General features: G+C 43.8%; 1 protein-coding gene across 2 annotated transcripts in view; it reads right to left on the bottom strand.

The window, feature by feature from the left end:
- Positions 1 to 387: 387 nt before the first annotated feature.
- Positions 388 to 22,651, bottom strand: part of LOC129332326 (dual specificity phosphatase 29) — a 33,606-nt gene continuing 11,342 nt past the window's right edge. For both annotated transcript variants that reach the window (XM_054983367.1, XM_054983366.1), the window contains exons 2-4: positions 13,200 to 13,433; positions 11,049 to 11,269; positions 388 to 706 (exon numbers count right to left, since the gene is read on the bottom strand). In XM_054983367.1, the coding sequence (XP_054839342.1) occupies positions 450 to 706; positions 11,049 to 11,269; positions 13,200 to 13,375 (654 nt within the window). In that variant the 5' untranslated portion in view covers positions 13,376 to 13,433 and the 3' untranslated portion in view covers positions 388 to 449. The remainder of the gene's footprint in view (positions 707 to 11,048; positions 11,270 to 13,199; positions 13,434 to 22,651) is intronic.

Raw genomic sequence — 22,651 nt, 5'->3', positions numbered from 1 at the left:
CTCATCAGGGGAACACACTTAAGGATTTAGACCTTTTTGGCTGTAAACTGGAACGACTGCATCACCTCCAAAATAGCAGCAGCAAGTTTCCAGCAATGGGTCACAGTGAATCCCACTCAATCCTCCCCTCCCCCAATACATTGTATGCTTATTCATTGAATGGCTACAGGAGCCCCTGAGTTTCATCGCCCACTGCCTCCTTTCCCCAGCAAAACTCTGAGAAGCAACATTTTCAGGTTGCTCCGAAGACCTCCTTCCTTTCTTCACTTGTATATTTCCAGCTGAAAATAGTCTTTAAGGCATTGGAAGTGCTATTGATTCCCCTCTCGTATTCCCCTTTCCCCCTCAACAACCCTCTTTATTTGGTAACAAATGACTCTCTTGACCTTACTGTTTCAAGCTCCCTGATTCTTTTTTTAAATTATTTGTTCTCTGGACAATAGGGAATGTTAGATCTCTGTCTCAGTGCCGGCCTCCCGTTTTCTGCTAGAGTCGATTCTGTTTGCGGCATTGCTCCTCTCTAAGGCCAGCTTTATATCCAGTTCTCTGAGCTGTTTCAGGAAACCGCGGTTGGGAAGGATGCATCGATGCTTGAGCACTTGATCGATGGCGTCGACCACAGTCATGTTCTTGTAGATCATCAGGTAAGCCAAGACCAATGCGGCAGAGCGGCTACGGCCCATAGCACAGTGCACTAGAATCTTGTCTGTAAAGGGGAGAGAGGGGGACAAAGGACACAATTAAGGTTCTCTTCCAATCACCTTTCAGAATTTACTTTCAAATACTTTGCCCAGAACCCTCCAGGGAGGCAAGAAGGTGGACTAGAACTTTATAGAGAGCAGAAAGGTTGGTCAGCCTATATGGATTTCATATTTCAGTGGTAAAAGTAAAGCATTCAAATCTAACACATCTTCATGATGACCTAAAGGGAAACAATAAGTACTTTGTGAAAATGGAAGTTTCATGTGTTTAGCATATTGTGTTTACAAGATAACTTCCAAATGTAACTCTAAAAAGTATTTCCTTGTCTGTTTGCTGTTAGGGATAAGTTAGACATCGTGTCATACGATCCATGAATGAAGGTCCCATGGTTGTTTAAAGTGGAAACAGTAGATAGAGAATGCTCAAATTCAGACTGGAGCCACAACGTGGGGTGGAGGAGGCTTAACCCTTTTCATTGCCTCCGTTTTTCTCTCACAAGCTATTTGTCCTGTTGGAGGGAGTATACAGTTATTCACATGCTATCTATGTTTTGGTAGGGGACAAAAAGCTCTGTGGATCAGTTGGCCTTGGCCTTGGCTGTTTAATCCTGTTTGTTGACCCTTAAGGGCAACTGGTTGGCCAAGATGTGAAGAAGGATACTGGACTAGATGGACCAATGGGCTGATCCTGACAGGTTTTTCTTATGTTCAGGAGAGAAGGCTTGAACACCCGTCCTCCCAGATCCAAATTGGGACTGCTCTCACAGTTGATACTTATTTTTAAAAACTTTCTTTCTTTCTTTCTTTCTTTCTTTCTTTCTTTCTTTCTTTCTTTCTTTCTTTCTTTCTTTCTTTCTTTCTTTCTTGCTTGCTTGCTTGCTTGCTTGCTTGCTTGCTTGCTTGCTTGCTTGCTTGCTTGCTTGCTTGCTTTGTTTATTTATTTCAAATTTCTATTCCGCCCTCCCCGCGAGTGGGTTCAGGGCAGATAACAACATATTAAAAATACAATAAAAATTTATCTACATTAAAACAACAGTGCATTAATACACATTTAAAACAGGATGATGTGAGAATCATTTGCTTCTAGATTCATTATAGTTTTGAATGATAGCCACTTTGAAACTTACCCCTGTCCATTTTGACTCCCACAATCAGAAAAAGATGAGCCGTAAGAGGCTTTGATCTGGGATAAGTGACCATAGAGGTTTATTCAATTAATTCTTATATTTTATTTCTTATACCTACCTACTTTTCAGTCAAAAATTGGGTCTCAAGGCAGCCGACAGCCATCAAAATCCATCACAAACACACACAATACACTGCATAGATCTCACTTCAGGCTTTTCCATTTCTTGCACTGTCTTGCTAATTGCTGAACTCTACAACGACACTGCCCCAAAGACAAAGAATGCCTCGGCAGCAGCCATGACCTTCCTTGGGAGGGATTTGGTAATAGCTAGTGCCTGGTAGCAGAACATTAAGGAGCTACTTTCAGTGGCTATAGATGATGATGGTCTTGCATTACTGAAATTATCAAGTGAACTTAAATTGCTGGGACCAGCCGGGCAACTACTGCTCTTCTAACTGCTCTGTCCACCACCCAAACACGAGTCCATAACTTGCACAAAATAAAGCCATTCCTGCCCCCTGCAAATTATGTAAGCCATGCATACTGGTTCATGACAGCATTTTAATAGCCGTGTCTTCCGGATTGCTCTATGTTCATGTGCTGGAGAATGTCCTTGATGCCCAATGATCCTAAATCCCTCTTGGTGGAAAACTGTCTGAAGAGCAGAGAATTTAGTTCGTCTACTTCAACTTTTGCTTGACTGTATTTAGCCTTATGGCTGCGGGAAAATACAATCACGAAGAGTTTTTACACTGTAAAATCCATGCCACGTCCAATCTTGCATTTCTATGCTTTATGCTACTTCAGGGCTTTGGGAAACCCAAAAGTTTCTATTTCTGAAAGTCTTTTGAACCAAAAGCTTTGAATCTGGATCTTGAGCACAGCGTTTGCTTTCTCTCCCCTGCTTGCCTACAAAAATGAGTACAGGTAGCCTCTACATTCATAGTATGTATCATGTCTGATTTCCACACACCCCTTCACATACATTCCATTTATTCCCCCCTGCCAAATGCGGAGGTATAACTACACATAAGAGTTCTCATGAACCATAAGGGAAGGTTATGGGACAAAGAACCGAACCTCTTGCCGTTCCTGCATGTTTCACAGAACTCCACAGGAGATGCATAGAAAGCAATCTGCTAAGTGTAGCTGTCAAATGCCCTCCATTTGTTTTCAGTGATGCTTTCATAGATGTCCTGACCAGGGCTTTTTTTGAGCTGGAATGCAGTGGAACGGAGTTCTGGCACCTCTTGAAAATGGTCACATGGCCAGTGGCCCCACCCCCTGATCTCCAGACAGAGGGGAGATTAGATCGCCCTCCGTGCCAGTGTTTGGAGATCAGGAGGTAGGGCCACCAGCCATGTGACAATTTTTGCTGAGGGCGATTTAAACTTTAAAAAACTCCCTCTTGTTCCAGCTGACCCAAAGTGATGTTATTGTGCGGTCCTGAGTTCCACCATCTCTTTTCCCAGAAAAAAAGCCCTGGTCCTAACCATACGCTGTTAAAATGAATTCTCAGAACTACCTAATATCTAGTGGTAGGTAGCAAGGGCATTATTTCTGGCAGGGACAGCAGTAGCTGATGAGATTAGACAACATGTTTTCCTTTTTAAAAAAGAATAGTTGAATAAATGGACAATACCATTAAAAAAAATGATGTTAACATAGTACAAGTGTTTGGTATGTGAGTGTTACAGTCAACAATGAATTCTTCCAGTCAGTCTCAAACTAGAGTGATTCTTTTCTTTTCTCCCAACATGTCAGATTTGGCATTTTCCATAAATGTTCACAAGTACAATAGCAAAGAACATACAAGAAGGAGAAGATACCTTTTGGTCAATGCCATTAATTCTTCACTTGTACTCTACCCTTCCACCTTGCAGCTCAGGCTGGCATTACAAGACTAGGTTCTAGGGCTGCCAGTCTCTCAGGTCTTGCTGCCCGCTGCTGCTGGAAGCGATGGCAGGAGAAAAATTAAAAAAGAAAAATAAAGCCTCTTTGGCATGAAAGAAATCCGTACCATAGAGTTCTGACAATTCCTAGAGCTACTCAGAAGTAACAATGGGTAGCTCTAGGAAACGCTCTGTAGTAAAGCCAGAATTGCCAGAACTCTGTGATAAGAACTTATTGTAAGCTGACAAGGCCTTATTTTTCCTTTTAATTTTTCTCCCAGGATGCCACCCCCCCCCACAATGCTCCCACCAGTTGCTGGGCATTGCCTGGCAACCCTACTAAATCCCCCCCCCCATTACAGCCACCCTGTAAAACAGGTTAGGCTGAGTGAACGTGACGAGCCTATGCTTTTACTTAATGAGCTTCATGGCCCTCGCAGGGATTCAGTCTCCAGGTCTTCTTCATCCAAGTCCAGCACTTTAACAATCACACTGATTTTGAACTCCAATCAAACATCATTAACTGATTTTGTTTAGGCAATAGCCAGGATGCTGTAGTGGTTAGAGTGTCAAACTAGAATCGGGAAGACTTGGGTTCTAATCCCCATTTGGTCACGCTGCTCACTGGGGGACCTAGCCTCAACTACTGCTCTACACAACACTAAAAAAGAGCCAGTTTGGTGTAGTGGTTAAGAGCGTGCGACTCTAATCTGGAGAGCCGGGTTCGATTCCCCACTCCTCCATTTGAAGCCAGCTTGGTGACCTTGGGCTAATCACAGCTCTCTGAGCCCCACCCACCTCACTGGGTGTTTTGTTGTGGGGATAATAATAACATACCTTGTAAACCGCTATGAGTGGGTGTTAAGTCGTCCTGAAGGGTGGTATATAAATCGAATGTTATTATTATTATTAAAGATAAAATATAGGACAGGAGAGCTGTAATCCAGTAGAAGGGTGCTAATGGGCAAAGGTCGCCACAAACCTATCTGGGGAAGTGGGGCAGGAGGGGAGAGAGGTGGTTGTTGACCTTTCCAACTGTCTCTAACTTTTTTGTACAGGATGTTGAAGGTGGTACGGCAGAACCCTTGTGAATCGTTCCACCATTCGCAGGTTTTGCTAGTTTATGAACAATTTGCAAAGAAGTGTGGAGGCCACCATATGTTCATAAATGATCACAGCATGTCATCTTCAGCTTCCTTTAAAAGGAGAATTATTGCTCTTCAGTGAGGAGGTGACCTTAACCCAGGGCCTGTTCCCTGGCCAAGATTGCAGAGGGTGCCAATCGCTGCAGGTGCTTGGCTCACTCCTAGCCATCAGGTGCACAGGAAATGACCAGCATCCCCTCCTGGGCCTGTGCACACCTCTGCTCAGGCCCCAGCCAAACCTCTGCAGTTACACCCAACAAGGGCAACAAAATACTTCGAACCTGCCCTGACTTTTCCTTTTCTGTAGGATTTTATGTAGCGTAATGGCTCTAGGTGGTTACTAGGCACTTCATTGACGTGGCTGGGAACTGCTGATGGCAAAGGAAGAAAGTCTTAAATGTTGCAGTTGGCTCATAAGGAGAACCATTGGTGGGTTCCAAGGATGGGCTGCTGCTTTGGGCTTTTTCAAGATTACATTGGTTCTTGCATGCTTCGTTTTCTCTCCTTCTTCATCGTTTATACTTTTAAATGGATACCAAAAATCTCTGCTATGTGCTGGTCTCAAGCAACCTGACTCTGTAATTAATGGCTCCTGAACCTATCTGGCAGTGAGTGTGTGAAACTCTACTGTTTACCTCCCAACTTTAGACCAAGAGATGCACCAAGACCACTCCCTGGTGGTACAGGGGAGGACCTGTGATTTTGGCTAGCTATTTGGAAGAGGGAAGCATTATCCTGTTTTACTATGGCATTGGCCCTCTTAAGGGTTGCTCTGCATGGAACTGTGCCCCATCCTGGTTACTGAAGTGCCCAAGGTTAGCACTGACTCTGAAAAAGATGCCCGTGCCAAGTTTGGAGGGGGGTGGGATGAAAGAGGAATGTATTTAAAGCCATTGTCTCTTGTCATTCCTCTCCCAGCCTTAACAGGGGATTAGCTGTAACTATGAATGGTAGTTGTTGAAAGCGGAAGACCTTTTAAAAACCCAACTGGTTTTTGGAGGGCATATCAGGTGAGGGGGCAGCCTGTGGTTTAAAGAGACAGAATCTGGGTTGACAGGAGGTCAGGCACTTGGTAAGTGGCCCCACGATATTAAGAGCTTTGTAGGTCAACCAGCGAATGCTTGCTTTTCTCTGTGGGCTTCTTCTCTAAAACCCCTAGCAAGGCTGTTTTGCAGACGGAGAGGTATAAGAATAGCCTGTTCGGGCTGAGCATTTCTGAATAAGTTGAAAGCCCCTGTTTAGAATCAGAGCATAGTTGGAGGGTAATGGAGATCCAAGCTGTGAGGTCTGGAATGGATTTAATACCACCTTTTCGCTGGCAAGGTGTTTTCAGTCTCCTCCTGCTTGGGTGACAGTAAAAATAAACCCTGGTTGCAAACAGGGAGCAGATCAGGTAGCAAGAAGGGAAAGCTGCCCTTGATATTATGTGAAAGGAAAGGGAGGGAGACTTCACATGCTTTCCTTGACCCTCGCCCCTACTCATTACATCCCCACTCCCCCTCTTGTGTCCTTCTCTTCCCAGTTCACACTTCACATATATTGCTCCTCTTCGTTTCAGGCGGGTAGCCCTGTTAGTCTGCAGTAGAGCAGCAAGATTCAAATCCGATCGCACCTTAAAAACCAGAAAGGTTTCCAGGGATATAAGCTTTCGAGAGTCAAAGCTCCCTGACTCAGATCCAAGTAGGAATGAGGGCTTGTACCTGACAAAGGGAGCGTTGACTCTCAAAAGCTCATACTCATGGAAACTTTGTTGGTCTTTAAAGTTCTACTGAACTCTGATCTTGCTCTTCCCTTTAGTTTGCTTTCCCTGTGATGCGTCAAGTGGAGTGTAATGATTTAAGTGTGTTTCTTTAAATGCTTGGTGTGGTACAGATGAGGATGAAAGAGACGGATGAGGGAGTGAGATGATTGGTTGATGACTGAGAGTATGGGAGGAGTTGAGGAGTGTGACTGGAGTGAAATCTGATTGGACAGTGGCAGCTCTCTAGGGGTGGAATGTGCTGTGTGCGTCTGAGAGAGAACGTTCAGTCTGGGCAAAGCAGGCAACCTGTGTGGAAGCCTGAGGGGATTTTCATTCTAGTTCAGTTAGGCAAGCTGTGTGGAAGTCTGAGGGGATTCTCATTCTAGTTCAGTTAAGCAACCTGTGTGGAAGCCTAAGGGGATTCTCATTCTAGTTCAGTTAGGCAACCTGTGTGAAAGCTAGGCAACCTGTGTGGAAGCCTGAGGGGATTTTCATTCTAGTTCAGTTAGGCAACCTGTGTGGAAGCCTGAGGGGATTTTCATTCTAGTTCAGTTAGGCAACCTGTGTGGAAGTCTGAGGGGATTCTCATTCTAGTTCAGTTAGGCAACCTGTGTGGAAGCCTGAGAGATTCTCGTTCTAGTTCAGTTAGGCAACCTGTGTGAAAGCTAGGCAACCTGTGTGGAAGCCTGAGGGGATTCTCATTCTAGTTCAGTTAGGCAACCTGTGTGGAAGCCTGAGGGGATTCTCATTCTAGTTCAGTTAGGCAACCTATGTGGAAGTCTGAAGGGATTTTCATTCTAGTTCAGTTAAGCAATCTGTGTGGAAGCCTGAACTGTTGTGTGTCTGTGAGAGTAAATATTCGTTCTATTTGAAGCAGGCAAACTGTATATGTGCCTGAGAGAGAAAGTCTATGTATATCTGTGTGAGATATTAATATGTCTAAATCAGGCAAGCTGTGTGGAAAGGCCTGAATGAATCTGTCTGTGTGGATTTTATTCTCATAAAGACCTGTGTGGAAAATTACTTTGTGTGACTGAGCTTATGTAAAGAAACTTTAAGAACAGATAACCATCTTTGAAACCATCAAGCTTAAGAAATAGTGTGAAACCAATATGCTTCATCTAAAAATAAAAGTATATTTTGTGTTTTTGTTCATCCCAGAGTATCAGTGATTCCTATATATCCCATTCCTATCCTCAGGGCCACATAGTCCCACGAAGGAGCCTGACGCTTGGGCAGATTACTAAAGGGGAAATTTAAATGAACTAGTTTGGAATATAATTCCAGGTGGCAGCATTATCTACCCAGAGGGTGTAGGAAGACGGTTAAAGGCAAAATCTAATTACACGGCCAAAAGGGAGTCGTGGCATGGAGTCATCCCAGTCTCTCCCCCATGAGACCCATGCTGTCAGGGTGCATGGATATGGGCATCCTTGTTCAGTGGGCTTCAGGAGAAGTGAGAATTCCTGCTGGACGTATTATATGAGCTAGCCCTCAGAGAGAATGGCAAAGAACAGGTGCCTTAAAGAACATTAAACTGACGCAGCTGTTCACATCCTTTGGCCCCAGACCATCCTTTGGCTCCTCAGATCAATCTCTTCCCTCCATCCCCTGTGTGTTGCACACATTTATAACTTCCTATTATTTGGGTTGGTTTATTGATGTCTATCACAGTTCAAAGAATGAAATGGATTTCCTTTCCTTGGAAGCCTGGCCAATTTCGACGTTTAAACAAAGGGACAATCCAACTGGACTGGATGATGAGCAATTCCTACTCGTTCTGTGATTAAAAAAAAATTAACTGGGGGAAATCTGACAATACCAGACCTAAGGGGTGGGTACAACCCCTCCTGGCCCTGGAGTATCCCCTGGCATTGATAATTTCAGAATAAGGATGTCCCAATAACAGCGCTGTGTCTGCTCTCTGGGCTTAGGCATCTACTGTGCATGTGTAAATTGCATGCAAAGTACAAGAAGTACAGTTGAATCCCTGCCCCTCCACCGAGTAGTGAGGTTTGGCTGGAGAAGTTAGCCATCCCTTCTTGGACCCCTTAAAACTTCCTACCATGGTCGAACCAATAGTAGCTTATAGTGGGATCCTTTTCAAAAGCAACTTAACCATAAAATGGGTGTTATGGATTCCCCTTGAGCCAGGGGGAATTTGGGGGGATCTGAACTTGCAAGGCCAACAATGGAGTTTAGAAGCACTTGCAGGGGTGCAGGGTGGAGAGTTCCAGCCACCACTATGCATTCATTCTCTCTCCCTACCCATTCTTTAAACAGAAATTCTCTTATTCTATAAACAAACTCTCTCAAAAACTACCGTCTCACAAACTTGGGAATTTGGGGTGGTGCTGGTGGTATAGACCGGGCAAGCCAATTCTTCATTGCCTGTCATGCACCAGGGCAATGTTAAAACCAGGTTGGACTCCATACTGAAATGGATTCAGGTAATCAACCACTGCTAGGAATATTTGGAACTGGACCACCGTTCAAGTTTGGACACTTTGCCTGAGTATGATAATGTTCCTGTTCAGCTGGTAATGTAGTTGATTAGTATTTTTAAAAGGGAGATTCACAACAGCCTTTCCAAGGCCTTCAGAACCATATTTTCTCTTACAGAGGGATTTAAAACCTTCTATCTCCCAATACTCTGCCTGCTATGATCAGTTGGGAGGGGCACAGTTCAAGCACAGAGGTGGCCCATCTGCCTTCTTCAAAATTCCTGTCCATATCCTCAGGTAGCTCAAACTGAAAAATACCCATATAGAACAGGACTACAGATCCCAGGTGCCTGCCAGTGGTGGGCTATCTCCCAGTGGTTTACCAGTTTGCCTGCCAGTTGCAGTTTCTGGCGGTCTGGAGATGACCCACCCCCAGCAGGCACCCTGGGAACATGCGCAGTGAGTATGCTCCTGGCGGACATGATGATATCATTTCTAGAAGTAACATTGTATCAGCCGCAGGAGTGCTCCTGCACTTCATTTGGGACCAATTCTCAAAGAACTGAGAATTGGCCCCACAAAGAATCGGCCCTGCACAGAGCACAGGAACATTTCTGCAGCCGGTGTGATGATATCACTTCCAGAAGTGATGTTGTGTCCTCTGGGAGCATGCATGCTTTTTATGTGCTCGAAGAGAAGATTCCCAGTAAGAACCGGATCCCTCCCCTGCCTACCAGGAGGGTGTGGGAACCTGAGAACTCTAAACATGACAGGAAGCACTCATACACACAAGTCATCGGTGAACCTCGGACTTCAGAGTCCAAGCTGGAGTGAATGTCCCTGATTTCCAGGGGTATTTTGACCATTAAAGCCAGCAGGAAAGTCACTTGAGAGAAAGCCCTCGTACTATGCACAGTGCTGCCATTGCCACAAGCCAACAGTCCTTACCCCGTGCTGGACAGGGAAGGAGGCAAGTAGCCAAGCTGTATGGGGCTAGCTTTCCCTCCATCTCTCCTTCATTTGGTGGACTGCAGGCTAAGCCAGGATGAGCTAGGGCCAGGCTAATTTCCAGACTAATCCCCCCCCTCAATCCATCCCTGCTGGTTTCTTCCATGAAGTGCTTTACAAACTGGGCTACAGAAGGAGTAATAATGGCAGAAAACCAGCACAGAGTAGGCTTTTTGCCCAGTTGGATTCCTCTGAACTCCTTGGAAAGCACCCAAACATGCCTTAGCAGGCTAGAGAGGACAGCTAGGGGTGATTGTGTCAGGTCATCTGCTAAGTTCCAAGCAGGAAGTTAACGGAGCCTCCAATCAGAGGCTGGTAGGATCCCCAGAGATGTTAGGAAACCACCAGGATCCATCAGTCGCTGAGGGCAGATTGGAATTGTAGCGCTTCTCTCTAAGTCTTTTATCAGAGAAGGATCAAGGAAAGGATGCTCAATGGAAGCCATGAATTTTTGAGCAACAACAGGTAAGGAAGCCATGGCTTGGATGTTGACAGAAGAATCCCTGATGTCACTATACACATCACCCAAGAGTAAAGAAGGAAGCTGCTTGCCAATGAATGAGAGGTATATCAACAGAATCTCTATTTTGCTTTGAGATTCCAACATGGTACATATTATCTGCTCTGGAAGGAAGGCTTGCTCCTTAATTCTAAGCATATGTGAGCAGGCTGCAGAGGTTCATTGCTGAAAGATACTATGCGCTCCATAGATGTTCAGAAGTATGTTATGTTATAGTATCTTTTCCTCTGAAAAGGGTTATGGTCACCGGTGAAAAGGAAGCAATGATTAAATGAAGGCCAGTGTTCTGTAAGGGTGTGATATTGTTTGTCCTACTTACTCTACTGCTTACAAGTTGACAGAATATATGTGATTTTTTCCTACTTGGAAGTGCTAACTGCATTCTGATGAGGTAACAGTTATACAAGGCAGCCCTAATTGCTCCTTTTCAATGCAGGTGCCACCACTGCAAATAATTAGTTGCCTTACTTGTTTCATTCTGGAGAGCATTGTCGATGAATTCAGCAGCAGTGTAAAAAAAGGGGCTGAGATTGAAGGTAGGCAGATCGTCTGCTTCCACACCGTGGTATTCAATGGCCATGTCTCTGTAGTATTCTGGTCCCGTGTCCACATTCCACCTGCCGTGGGCTGCATTGAGGACGTGAGTGAAGCCAGATTTCTCAAGGCTGTAACGATCAAGGGCTGTTTTTCTGTTTGGAGACAGAAAGGATGGATTGTCAAGGGTGACATTTGAATGATAGTTGGATCTAGCTGGGCTTCATTTTCTCATCTGAGATGCGCCTCCGCTGTTTACTTTTCCCCAGAATACAAGTTCTGGTATCTAACATCTCCAGCAATTAAACACATTAGTGTGCCTGTCAGAATTCAACACCACTCTGCTTGGCATGAGAGTCTTGTCTTTTTCCTCCTCAACTTTTTATTGTCGCAACACCTGCCTGATGAAGACTTCATACAAACTCAAAAGTTTGCCCAACATGTGTCATTTTTGATTGGCCCAAATAAAAAAGGTATTTTTTTGTGCATCGGCATCAAATGCAATGGACACAATTGAAAGCAGAAGTAAGTTCTTGCAATGATTGATTTCACTGGCCTGGAATATAGATAACATTGTTGGAATGTGTGGATCATGCTCTTCAAAGGCACCAGGTCGCACCAGGTCATCATGTGTTGCCGAGAGGTCGAGAAAACGGGTATACACATGTATGCATGGAGTAGTGCCAATGTCTAGATGGGCGGCAACCTGTGAGGGCCCACCCATGCTTCCTTGAATTCCACAAAAGAATTCATGTAACTAATAATAAACAAACTGGACTAAGAAATGTTAAAATGGAAGGTCTAGACTTAAGAGACTTAAAAGTTTCTCTGCTGTGTTGACTGTTGAGGGAGCTCGGGAGGAACCCTGAATTGCAAATTTGTCTACCACATTCTAAATATTAATTGGTCCAGTTAGAAGTATTATCTCAGGGCTGATTTATAGATCCCCAAGAAGCATGCGTGAGTTTATGATCTGTACGCCTGAAAGAACATTATCTGACCCAACTGCTTTGCTAGCCACAAAATGTCCGCATAATCTCTTCTTTGTTACCCTGTCTTCAGATTAGATGGGAAAGGGCACATGAGTGTGCAATAACAGCTTCCTTCTATGTCTAATTTTACCCCGTGATGATATGAGGAAGGACTGATCACCTACAGAGTAAGAGTAGCAGGGAATTTAGCTGATGTCAGCTGGCCTGTAGCCCAGTGGACGCTCTCATTGGGTAGAGAATAACCTTTGATCATGAGGTTATCAACCATTCAGGTACTGAAGCTTCTATAGAGCTAGATGTGGAAGGGAATAGCGAGGCATTGGCTCATCTTAATTGACAAACTCATTCTCCCACATGTGTCAAACGTCCCTTTTTCTGCCAATATGGTCTTGCTGGTGCCTCGCAGTGCCGGACTATCAGTGCTTGATCTTCACATTCTGGGACCTTTTGCAGTTCGTGGTTTATCGCTTGACCTCTTAGCGGAGAATTGTCATCAGAGATCATATAAAATGCATGCCACGGGATAGTGGGCTTTGCCAGGACAACATAGAATTGGTATTGGAGACAGAATTCAGCATTCTGCGATTCTCCATAAGGTGTGTGTGTGTGTGGGGGGGGAGGTTTAGTCAGAGGAGGGCTCGATGGAGTTTCCAGTTCTTGGGAAGAGGCTCAAAGGAAGAGCTCTTCTGTAGCTATACTGTTTCAGCATCCCATCCCATCCCATTTCAATCCTTTCCAAATTCTCTGAGAATCCGGGTCTTGGAAGTACAGCAAATTGCATGAGGTGAACCAATATATGCAAACTTACGGAATGTGCACATTTTTCTAGGCAGCTCATTTAGATTTCCAAAAATTACATCAATATTCATCCATCCTTTAAAAAAATGATATATTTCTGTTTTCCAAATGTCGGCAGCACCCCAGTTCTCTTTCTGTTGCCAACTTAGTACTCATCTACTACCCTATCAGCTACAAACTTACTAGCTGGCTTGTACTGTACATAGCTCAAAAGCTATGATGCAAATAACACACTTTTGCTGTGATTGTCTTTTTACAAGCATTATGATCTCCATATTGGGTTGGCATAACTTACTCATCTCCTATGTAGAGATTGGGCCAGACTTCATTGACGTGTGTGTATTTTGGGCTGCCTTTCCAGAAGAGCCGCTCCAGGTCAAACGCTCCAGGGGTACAGTAGTCCCCATCAGGGTCCACTTTGACTGCAGTGTACGCACTTATCTTCCCAGATTTCAGTCCTGCCGAAGACATCTGGCTGCAGAGAGATGAGTGTTGCTTGCAGTATTGGAGAGATGTGTGTGTGGGAGAACTGCAATGCAACAACGGGAAAAGGTGAGGTTGGTCATAAGCTCCCAAGCAAACAGTTCTTCTTTTTCAAAATATGATTGTTTTTGTAACAACCAGCCCGTATGTAACAGCTGAGCGCCAAAGAAGGAGCAATTCACATCACATATTTTGGCAGGGGCAAAATGTGCTCCCCTTTCACTGTTGTTTGCCAGGAGTTGCCCAAAAAGGGGTAAAAGCATTCATACATTCTGGCCTAAGACTGTCCTTATGCTGGAAGCACTGCCCTCACTCTCAGCTGGCTTTGTTCACCCTTGAGAACAACATCATATAGCCAGATCTGATTGGCTGGAGTGTTATGATGCCATCATGATCTTCCCAACTCAATCCCTCTTTAGCTGGGATCTCCTAAGTCTATGTCACCAAACCGTATGTGAGGTGATGATAATTCTGTACCTGGACTGCAGATGACAGGTGAGGCTCCTATATCTTACATGCTCCATTCCTTTCATGGAGAACACTAGCATGTCAGGGAGGCAAGGCTAGAATCTGAATCCCAAGAATCTAGTTTTCTGTGGGCAGAGAAGGGATCTTTTTGCAAAGAAGAGTGTCAAGTGTTTACCACACTGCATTTACAGATTGTGAGAACTAGACAGTGGAGAAAGAAGAAGGTTTAACAAAGGCAGAAGTGGCCAAGCACTCTTGTTTTTAAATTTAATTTTTTACTTTTTAAACAATAAGCAATGAAAGAAACATTTAAAAAACAAACAATATACACATAAAATACAAGCAGAAATAGAAAAAACGTCAGGATAAGACTATATAATATTTCCCCTCTCTGTCCCCATACATATTTAAAGATATTTTACGTACAGCCTTTTACATTTTACATTTTATATTCAACATTATATTCAGTCTTATATCCAGCATAGCAGCATGTTAGCTTAACTATTTAGCTTAACAATTGATCTATTTTAATATATTTAATTCTCCTTAGCTTACAGCTACATATTCAAAAAAACCTTTCCATTTTTCCTGAAATTCTTGGTTCAGTCTGTTATGCATATAAGAAGTTAATTTTGCCATTGAGGCATATTCGTACAATTTGTACATCCAATCAATCCTATCTGGACAATATTCTGCCTTCTGTTTTGTTGCATATACTACTCTCGCCACTGTCACCACGTTTTTAAAAAGTTCGCTGTGCTTTATTGTGGCCAAGCACTCTTGGAGTCAGTGACTTTTCAGAAAAAGGTTTCGTTCCTTGAAGATGAAACCGAGACACATTCAGCACAGCCCTGGATCAGGCTGGCCTGCAACCCCCCTGCTATGATCAGCCAGATTTTAATCTAATAAACTACCTGTTTGGGCTGCCCACCTTGGACTTCAAAGCTGGGCAAAGAGGGCCAGGCAGCCAGTGGGCAGTCCATGATACTGTGATTCGGTATGGGTCATAAACTCACCTTCAGATGTCATTGAACAAAAGGCCTTCCAAAAATGCTGAAAGATTCCTTAAGAAAAAAAGCCATTGAGACCAAGGGAACAGTCAATCTCAGTTGCACAGCATTTTCAAAAAGTGTCACTGATAGTTACTGGAGATGTCGCTGGTGAGCAGGGCCATATTGTTGACTTTCTGCGGTGAGGTGGAAAACTACGTACTTCCCCAGGCTTTGAGACAATTTTATGTCCCTACCTCGAATGCTGATGATACACGTTTTAGCTGTTACTGGTTGCTTATTTTAACCTTTCTCACACTTCATGGTGGTAATGTATTAGCTGTGTAATTTTTTTAAAAAAAATTCTCTTCCTCCTCTGATTGTATTTCCGTTGGACTGTTTTCAGGATTTTAATCTGTAGTGATGTTCTTGTCTGTTTATTGTAAGATCATCTGCATCCAGTTTTCTGGTTGAGGGGCAGGATATAAATATGTTGAATAATTAAAAGACTAGGGAAGGAGGGTGAAGCATCTTACTCAGAGCCAAGCTACAAGTGACGCCTGACTCAGGATGGACACTTGTCAGCTTCCCTCAAGTTTTGATGGGAAATGTAGGCGTCCTGGTCTTGCAGCTTGGCTCTCCATTTAATTGAAGTTTACAGAGCGGCAGTCTATGGGAGGGAGAACATGCAGTTGGGAGGGGAGTGCAAGCATCGTGCTCTTGCCGAGTGCCCCCCCTTCCCCTCTGCTGGGTGTGGGGGGCGGGGTTCTATAAACTTCTATTAAATGGAGAGCCAAGCTGTAAGACCAGGATGCCTACATTTCCCATCAAAACTTGAGGTAAGCTGACAAGTGTCCAACTGTGTCAGGTGTCACTTGTAGCTTGGCTCTCAGTATAATGCAGCTTCATTTGCCAGGGCTGGATCTAGGGTTGTCGGCGCTGTGCAGGGCGGAGCGTGCCGCCCGTGCAGTGTGCCGGCGGAGGCAGCGTGCGGGGCTGCAAGGCCACCCGCACCATTTGCCTGCCCCACAGGACAGGGGGCGGCCCTCTGTCCTGCGGGGTAGGCGAAAGGCAGAGTAGGGGGCTGGGAGGCTGCCCACATGCTCCCGGCAGCTGGCAGCTGCTCACGGCACCCTCTCCTTGGCGGCGCCGGGGGCAGACTACCTCCCCTGCCCCCCCTCGATCCGTCCCTGTCATTTGCTCTTATGTTGTTCCGACAGTCGTTGACATTGGATAGAGGTGCTGAAGTGACATCCCTTCAACCTCACCCTGAGTCCTTGGTGGAGCAAACATTTCTGCTTTCTGTGTGGAGGAAATAATGTAGCTTAGGATCAATGTAAACAATTTTTCTGGCTCTCTGGACCTGGGAATGAAAAGCTGAGGCATTTGTTCTGAGGAGGAGGTTAGTCAAATTTTGGGACCTCACATCCGATGTGTGTTTTTTTCTGAGGTTCATGAGGATGAGACATAAATGCACTCCTTTCAGTCTCAATTAGAATCACTTGGGTTTCTTTTATTCAAAAAATAGTCCTTACAGCCATAGACCACTGAAATGGTGCTCGCCAGACTTTCTGCAGCCTCTCCATGTGATTAAAAAGAAACCTGGAGAGTCTCCGCAGCCCCTTTGCTCTCATTCATCCCTATCTAGCGTGGCATCTTAATGTACCAGGGAGATTTCTCATTTACAGCTTTTTGAGGGAGGTGGAGAGAAGGATTTTTTTAAAGGTTCAAGTTGGGGGAAAAGAGGCATAGGTAGGCATGAGCACTGTATCAGCTGTCCCAGTCCCCATACTCTTGAGGCACGCACAATCATGGGCAGGCAGTGTTGTGTAGTGGTTACAGCAGTGATTCCTAATGTAGCACCTGTGGGTTCCATGGCACCCACCACTGTTTCTCCGGCTGACCACTTCCATCTCCCCCAAAGCAAAGAGTCCACCTTTCAACCACCGCACCGGAGCAGCAATGGCTTCAGAAGAGCTTATGAGGTATCAACTGGGAGCTCCCTTGACGAAACAGCTGCCTCCATCTTAGAACACTTGACTTGGAACCTCCCAATCTTTAGCAACTGGCTGACCCCCATTTCTGGCAGCCATTTTATGACAGCATCCATTATCTGCTCTCAAAATCCCAAAGTGCCCACAGGCTCAACAAGGCTGAGCACCCCAGAATGAGAGTTTTTGACTGGGTTCAGGGTAACTCAGCTTCAAATCCCCACGTAGTGGAAATTACTGGGCAACCCTGTGTCAGTTTCTTTCAGCTTAACCTTCTTCACAAAAATATTGGGAGAATAAATGGGGAAGGGAGAATCAGCTTCTTGGAAGGAAGGGTGGGATAAAATGTACAAGATGTTCTACACAACATTTGGAATAGATTGTGAAGACAACAGCTGGAAAAGAAATGCATTATTCCAATGTAGTAAAAAGTCCTATAGTACCTTTAAGTCTAACCAACTTTATTGAGGCATAAGCTTTCGAGGACCACAGCTCTCTTCATCAGATGCAAGACAAAGAGAGCTTTGACGAAGAGAGCTGTGGTTCTCTAAAGGTTATGCCTTAATAAAGTTGATTAGTCTTAAAGGTGCTATGGGACTTTTTACTATTTTGCAACTACAGATTAACATGGCTAACTCCTCTGGATCATTGTTCCAATGGCAACACATTGCAAGTCAAGAAGTGGGAAGTGTGATAACTTGGCAACGAGTTGAGAGTGCTTGCAGTGCTTGAATCCCAGGAGATCTTGAGGATGGGGCTGGTAACAGTGGAGGATATTTCACATCTGGGTAAAATTTTAGGAATTTCCTCTACTCTCTATGGTAAAGACCATAGAGATAAGAGGAAACTCCTAGAGTATCACTATGGAGGCTGTTTTCTGACCATTTTTTCCTTCTTCTTGTCAGTTGCTTGAGGATGGGGGATTGGGCCCCAACTGTGTACTCATGGGTTTAAAAAAAAAATTAAATGCTTGTTTATTTGTGGAAAGCAAAAAAAGAGAAAGAAACAAAAGAAACAAAAAGCAAAAAAAATGCTGACAAATCTATATATAAACATCTGTAATAAAAGCTCTCCAAATGTCTAAAAATAAGTTTATATGCATTTGCTGTCTATATGTGACATGTTCAAATGCTGCTAAATTCATAAAGTCTGCAGTCCAATTAGAAAGTGGGCTTTTGTCTTTCCAATGCTGTCGTATAAGCCTTTTAGTGATTTTAAGGGCACAGAGGCTCCATTTCTGCGAAACCATCAGTTAGGTTCCATGAGACAGGCAATTAGTTTAAAAGTACATAAACATCCTCAAAAATACATGAGTATTCTAATACAAAATTAATATGAGTAATGACTTCCTCCCCAAAGGATCCAACAATTGGACATGTCCAAAGCATATGCTTAAGAGATGCAACTTGTAAGTTACAATGCCAACTATTGGACACTGTAATCCTTTACTAAAAAAGCACTGTGGGGTCCAATATTCCCTAAACATATTTTTTTGCTGAATAAGTTGCAGTTTAAGATCCACAGAAACAACAGGTATAAGGCTTAAAGCCACGTCCCATTGCTTTGGCGGATCTAGCTCACTATTCCGTTCATCTCTGTGTACTTAAGTTTGTGTTATATGTGGGTCTTCTATAAAGGCCCTCAATTGAAATGTGCAACTTGTTTGTCTTTCTGAATGAAAGGCAGAAGGGACCCCTTGATTACCTGAGCACATTTTACCTGCGCCTGTTGACTGTAAGGCAAGATGTTCTATAGCCGGGGCTTTTTTTCAGGGGGAACACAGGGGAATGGAGTTCCGGAACCTCTTGAAAATGGTCACATGGCTGGTGGCCCCGCCCCCTGATCTCCAGACAGAGGGGAGTTGAGATTGCCTTCCGTGGCGCTGAGCGGCGCAGAGAGCAATCTAAACTCCCCTCTGTCTGGAGATCAGGGGGCGGGGCCACCAGCCATGTGACCATTTTCTCTGAGGGCAACCCACTGAGTTCCATCACCTCTTTTCCCGTAAAAAAAGCCCTGTCTATAGCTGTTGTGCTTACCGTGTGCCATGAACATACGTCCATCACATTTTGACCCCTCCTTTTCTCTTCATTTGATCCTCAGAACTACCCTATGAGGTAGGCTTGGCTGAGAAAGAGGAGACTGGCTTAAGGTCACCTAGTGACTTTCTATGGCAGAGTGGGGATTTGAACTCGGAGCTCCCTAGTCTTAGTTGAACGTTGTGCTATACTGCATTGACTCTCCCATGGCTTCACCTACAGCTGTGTAAAAAGACAAACTCATATATCAGAGGCTAGGAGAGCTTCATTGGAAAAATAAACAGTATCCTTTAAATTCACGGGGAAAAAAATTAAATTCCAGGTATCGATTGCCTAAGGGGTGAGAGAACAATTTCCTTTTGGGCCATTAAGAAAATCTGAGTTTCTTCCCCATGATGATAATCATATTTCTATCATTGTTCTGTAAGCTTCTAAGTACTTCTATAAAGTCTATAATCCATACAAGCTTGTTTATTCCAAGTTGCATTCATGGTTGAAAAAAACATTCTCCTCCAGGGAAGCTCTGTAGGGTTAGCATACCTCACTTATGGAAGTTCATAGCAGAGTTAATGACACAATCCTGCTACAATCCTGCAGGATTATTTCTGGTTACAGCCTCTAATGGAAAGAAACTCCTGGCTTTGGTCATGTAGCAACGTTAAGTGATTAAATGCAACATGGTATTCACTGTGGGATAGTGTCATATGATACCTAATGCTGCTGAACAAAGTCAGCATTTGGGGTGGGGAATTGCTTACGAAGAAGTGTTAGGTGAACATCAAAGGACTTTTAGGCCAAATTTATAGATGCTCGCTGGATTCTCTGCTTTGCTTTTTGACCCTTTTCTCTGGCTCTCTAGGGCATGCAGAGCTAGAGAAAATGGACAAAAGTTCTCCCACTGCCTTTTCTGCTGGCAAAAGCAGTGGGAGGGAAACAGAAGGTCCTTCTTCTCTTCACAGTGCTGAGTGGGTTCCCCTGATGTACATCCGACTATGAGTCCAGTTGCACACCCATGATGACCTGACATGTGTTGGGCATACTGTGTCGTTTGACCCTAAGTAAGGTATGAGGAACAGGGTTTTCTGTATTGGTGTAGTTTGGTGCCAGTTTGGTGTAGTGGTTAAGAGCACGGGACTCTAATCTGGAGAGCTGGGTTTGATTCCTCACTCCTCCACTTGAAGCCAGCTGGGTGACCTTGGGCCAGTCACAGCTTCTAGCTCTCCCAGCCCCACCCATCTCACAGGGTGATTTGTTGTGGGGATAACAATGACGTACTTTGTAAACTGCTCTGAGTGGGTGTTAAGTCATCCTAAAGGGCGGTATATAAATCGAATGTTGTTGTTGTTGTTGTTGTGAGAAAACCAAGATTTTCTGTTTCCCTTAACTATTCTTTTGACGCCCATGCTGTTAAATGTTCCCACTGCTTTAGTTATGTCTTTTTACTCAGGCCTTTTATTAGACTTCTGTTTGACTTCTCTCAGTATTCCTCAGATCTTGATGTTGGTCAAATTCTATTAATATTTGAGACAACCCTACGAATGGTACATGTTACTTATTTTCAGTTCGTTCAGCTGCCATTCTTGCGTTGGCTGCCTTTACCACTGATCCTCATATTAATTGTTATTATTATTTTATTACACTTCTAGACTGCCCTCCCCGTCAGACAGGCTCAGGGTGGTGTAACAACATACAATTTTTACATAAAGATTAAAAACAATAAAACATTATAAAAACATTAAAACACTATTCCATATACAATAAAAATTTCTCAATTGGCGGATATAAATATTAAAATTCAGCATTTTAGACGCAAGGCTTGGCTCTTGCATCATGCCCTGCGCCACACTTATGAGCTGCTGCATGGGTGGTGGATGGTCTTCAGTGGTATGGCCGGCAAGAGGACAGCCTAGCCCCCACCCAATGCCTGGTGGAACATCTCCATCTTGCAGGCCCGGTGGAAAGATAACAAGTCCTGCCGGGCCCTAGTTTCCTCAGACAGAAAGTTCCACCAGGTCAGAGCCAGGACCGAAAAGGCCCTGGCTCTGGTAGAGGCCAGGCGGACCTAAGATATTAATATATTAATATATATATATATTAATAAGATATTAATAATCTTAAGTTGATTTTAAGATTATTGATAGTAAAGACATGATGCTGCCATGATAGTGTTAATATTGCTTTTAAGGTTGGTTATTCTTTTGTGCATTATATAAAAATTATTTATTTATTTTAATACTGTTAACGGCCTTGGGCATTTTTTATGGACAAGAGGTCATAAATATTTTAAATAAAGGTTCCTTAATGACTGAATGAAAGTGTACGCGCACATCCAGAAAACTATCGCATGCATTACATGCAAACCCTACATTTATAGTCAAACAGAGCAGGAGAGCACAATAGATTGTCATGACAAATTTAAGATGAGACCTCATGAGTACTATACTAGTTATTGCATTATAAACTTATAGGAAAGTTTCTATAAGACCACCTCCAGTGCTACTTAATGTGGATATGTGAGTCTTACGAATCAAGAAAATCATTTTGTTGCATTTGAACTGTAAAAGCACTGATGTGATCCGTTGATTCAGTGAAATGGACTGTTCCCTAGGAAAGGAGCTCTAAGCTGTTTCCAGGAATACCCTAAAAACCTAGTTTTTCTGCATTTACTTAAAACATTTCTACATTGCCTTTCTACCCAAACAGAGTCTCCAAGGCAGCAATCATCAAAATATTGAATCAGCATTAAAATAGTGTGTGTGTGTATAAATAAATCAACAAAAACATATAAACACACCACAAACATAACACCAAATCCTGGGAGGAGGGTCCATTACACTTACTGAGGGTATGCCAAACAAAAATAAAGTCCTCACCCTCGGGCAGAAGACAGTGATAGAAGGAGACAGATGGAATCTTCCTAGAAAGGGAGTTACAAAGGGTACATTCATATGGGAGAAGGCGATCCTTAAGTTTTGCTGGCCCCAGTTTGCTAAATAGGGTTTTAAAGGTTAATAGCAGCACCTCAAATTGAGCCCACAATCAGATTAGGAGCCAAAGTAGATGGAACAAGCATTCTATACCAACTGTAGCTTCTGGACAGTCTTCAAGGGCAGCCCCTCATAGACAGCACTGCAGTAATATCTAGATGTTACTCTCTTACACCATAATGGCAAGATCTTTCCGGCCTAGGAAGGGCTGAAGATGGCTAATATCTGAACCTGATGAAAGGCACCCTTGACTACCACTATCACCTGTTTTTCCAATAGGAAGTCCAGTGCCATATCCAGCAACATCTCCAAGCTACAAACCTGCTCCTTTAGGGAAAATGCAATCCCATCCAGAACAGGTGATATCCCATTTCCTAGGCCAAACATTGCCCCCACCAGTAGCGCTTCTGTTTTGTAGGGATTAAGTTTTAGTTTGTTAGCCCTTATCCATTCCCAGACTGCTTCCAGTCTTGAGGTTTGTTTAGACACAAAGGCTATGCATGTGGGAAGCATTCATGGCAGACAAAAGACATGGTTTTAAATAACGCGGAGAAGATAGCGTGTGTTGGACCATCTTTTGCATTTTGAATATATAATGCTATTCTGAAATAAATCAGACTTTAAATAAAATCCTGGGCCGATTCCTGACGGCCCTCTGCATTCCGAAACGTTGTGCGTCGTCGCGTGGAAAATGCGAAATTTCACGTTTTCTCGTGCGAGTTTTGTGCGAGGTCGCGCAAAACTCGAGCGAGAAAACGTGATATTTTGTGTTTTCCGCGCGACGACACGCGCG

The sequence above is a fragment of the Eublepharis macularius genome, chromosome 6 (genome assembly GCF_028583425.1).
Source record: "Eublepharis macularius isolate TG4126 chromosome 6, MPM_Emac_v1.0, whole genome shotgun sequence".
NCBI lineage: Eukaryota > Metazoa > Chordata > Lepidosauria > Squamata > Eublepharidae > Eublepharis > Eublepharis macularius.
Note: the sequence above shows the minus strand (reverse complement) of the source record. Positions and strands in the feature narration are given on the sequence as shown.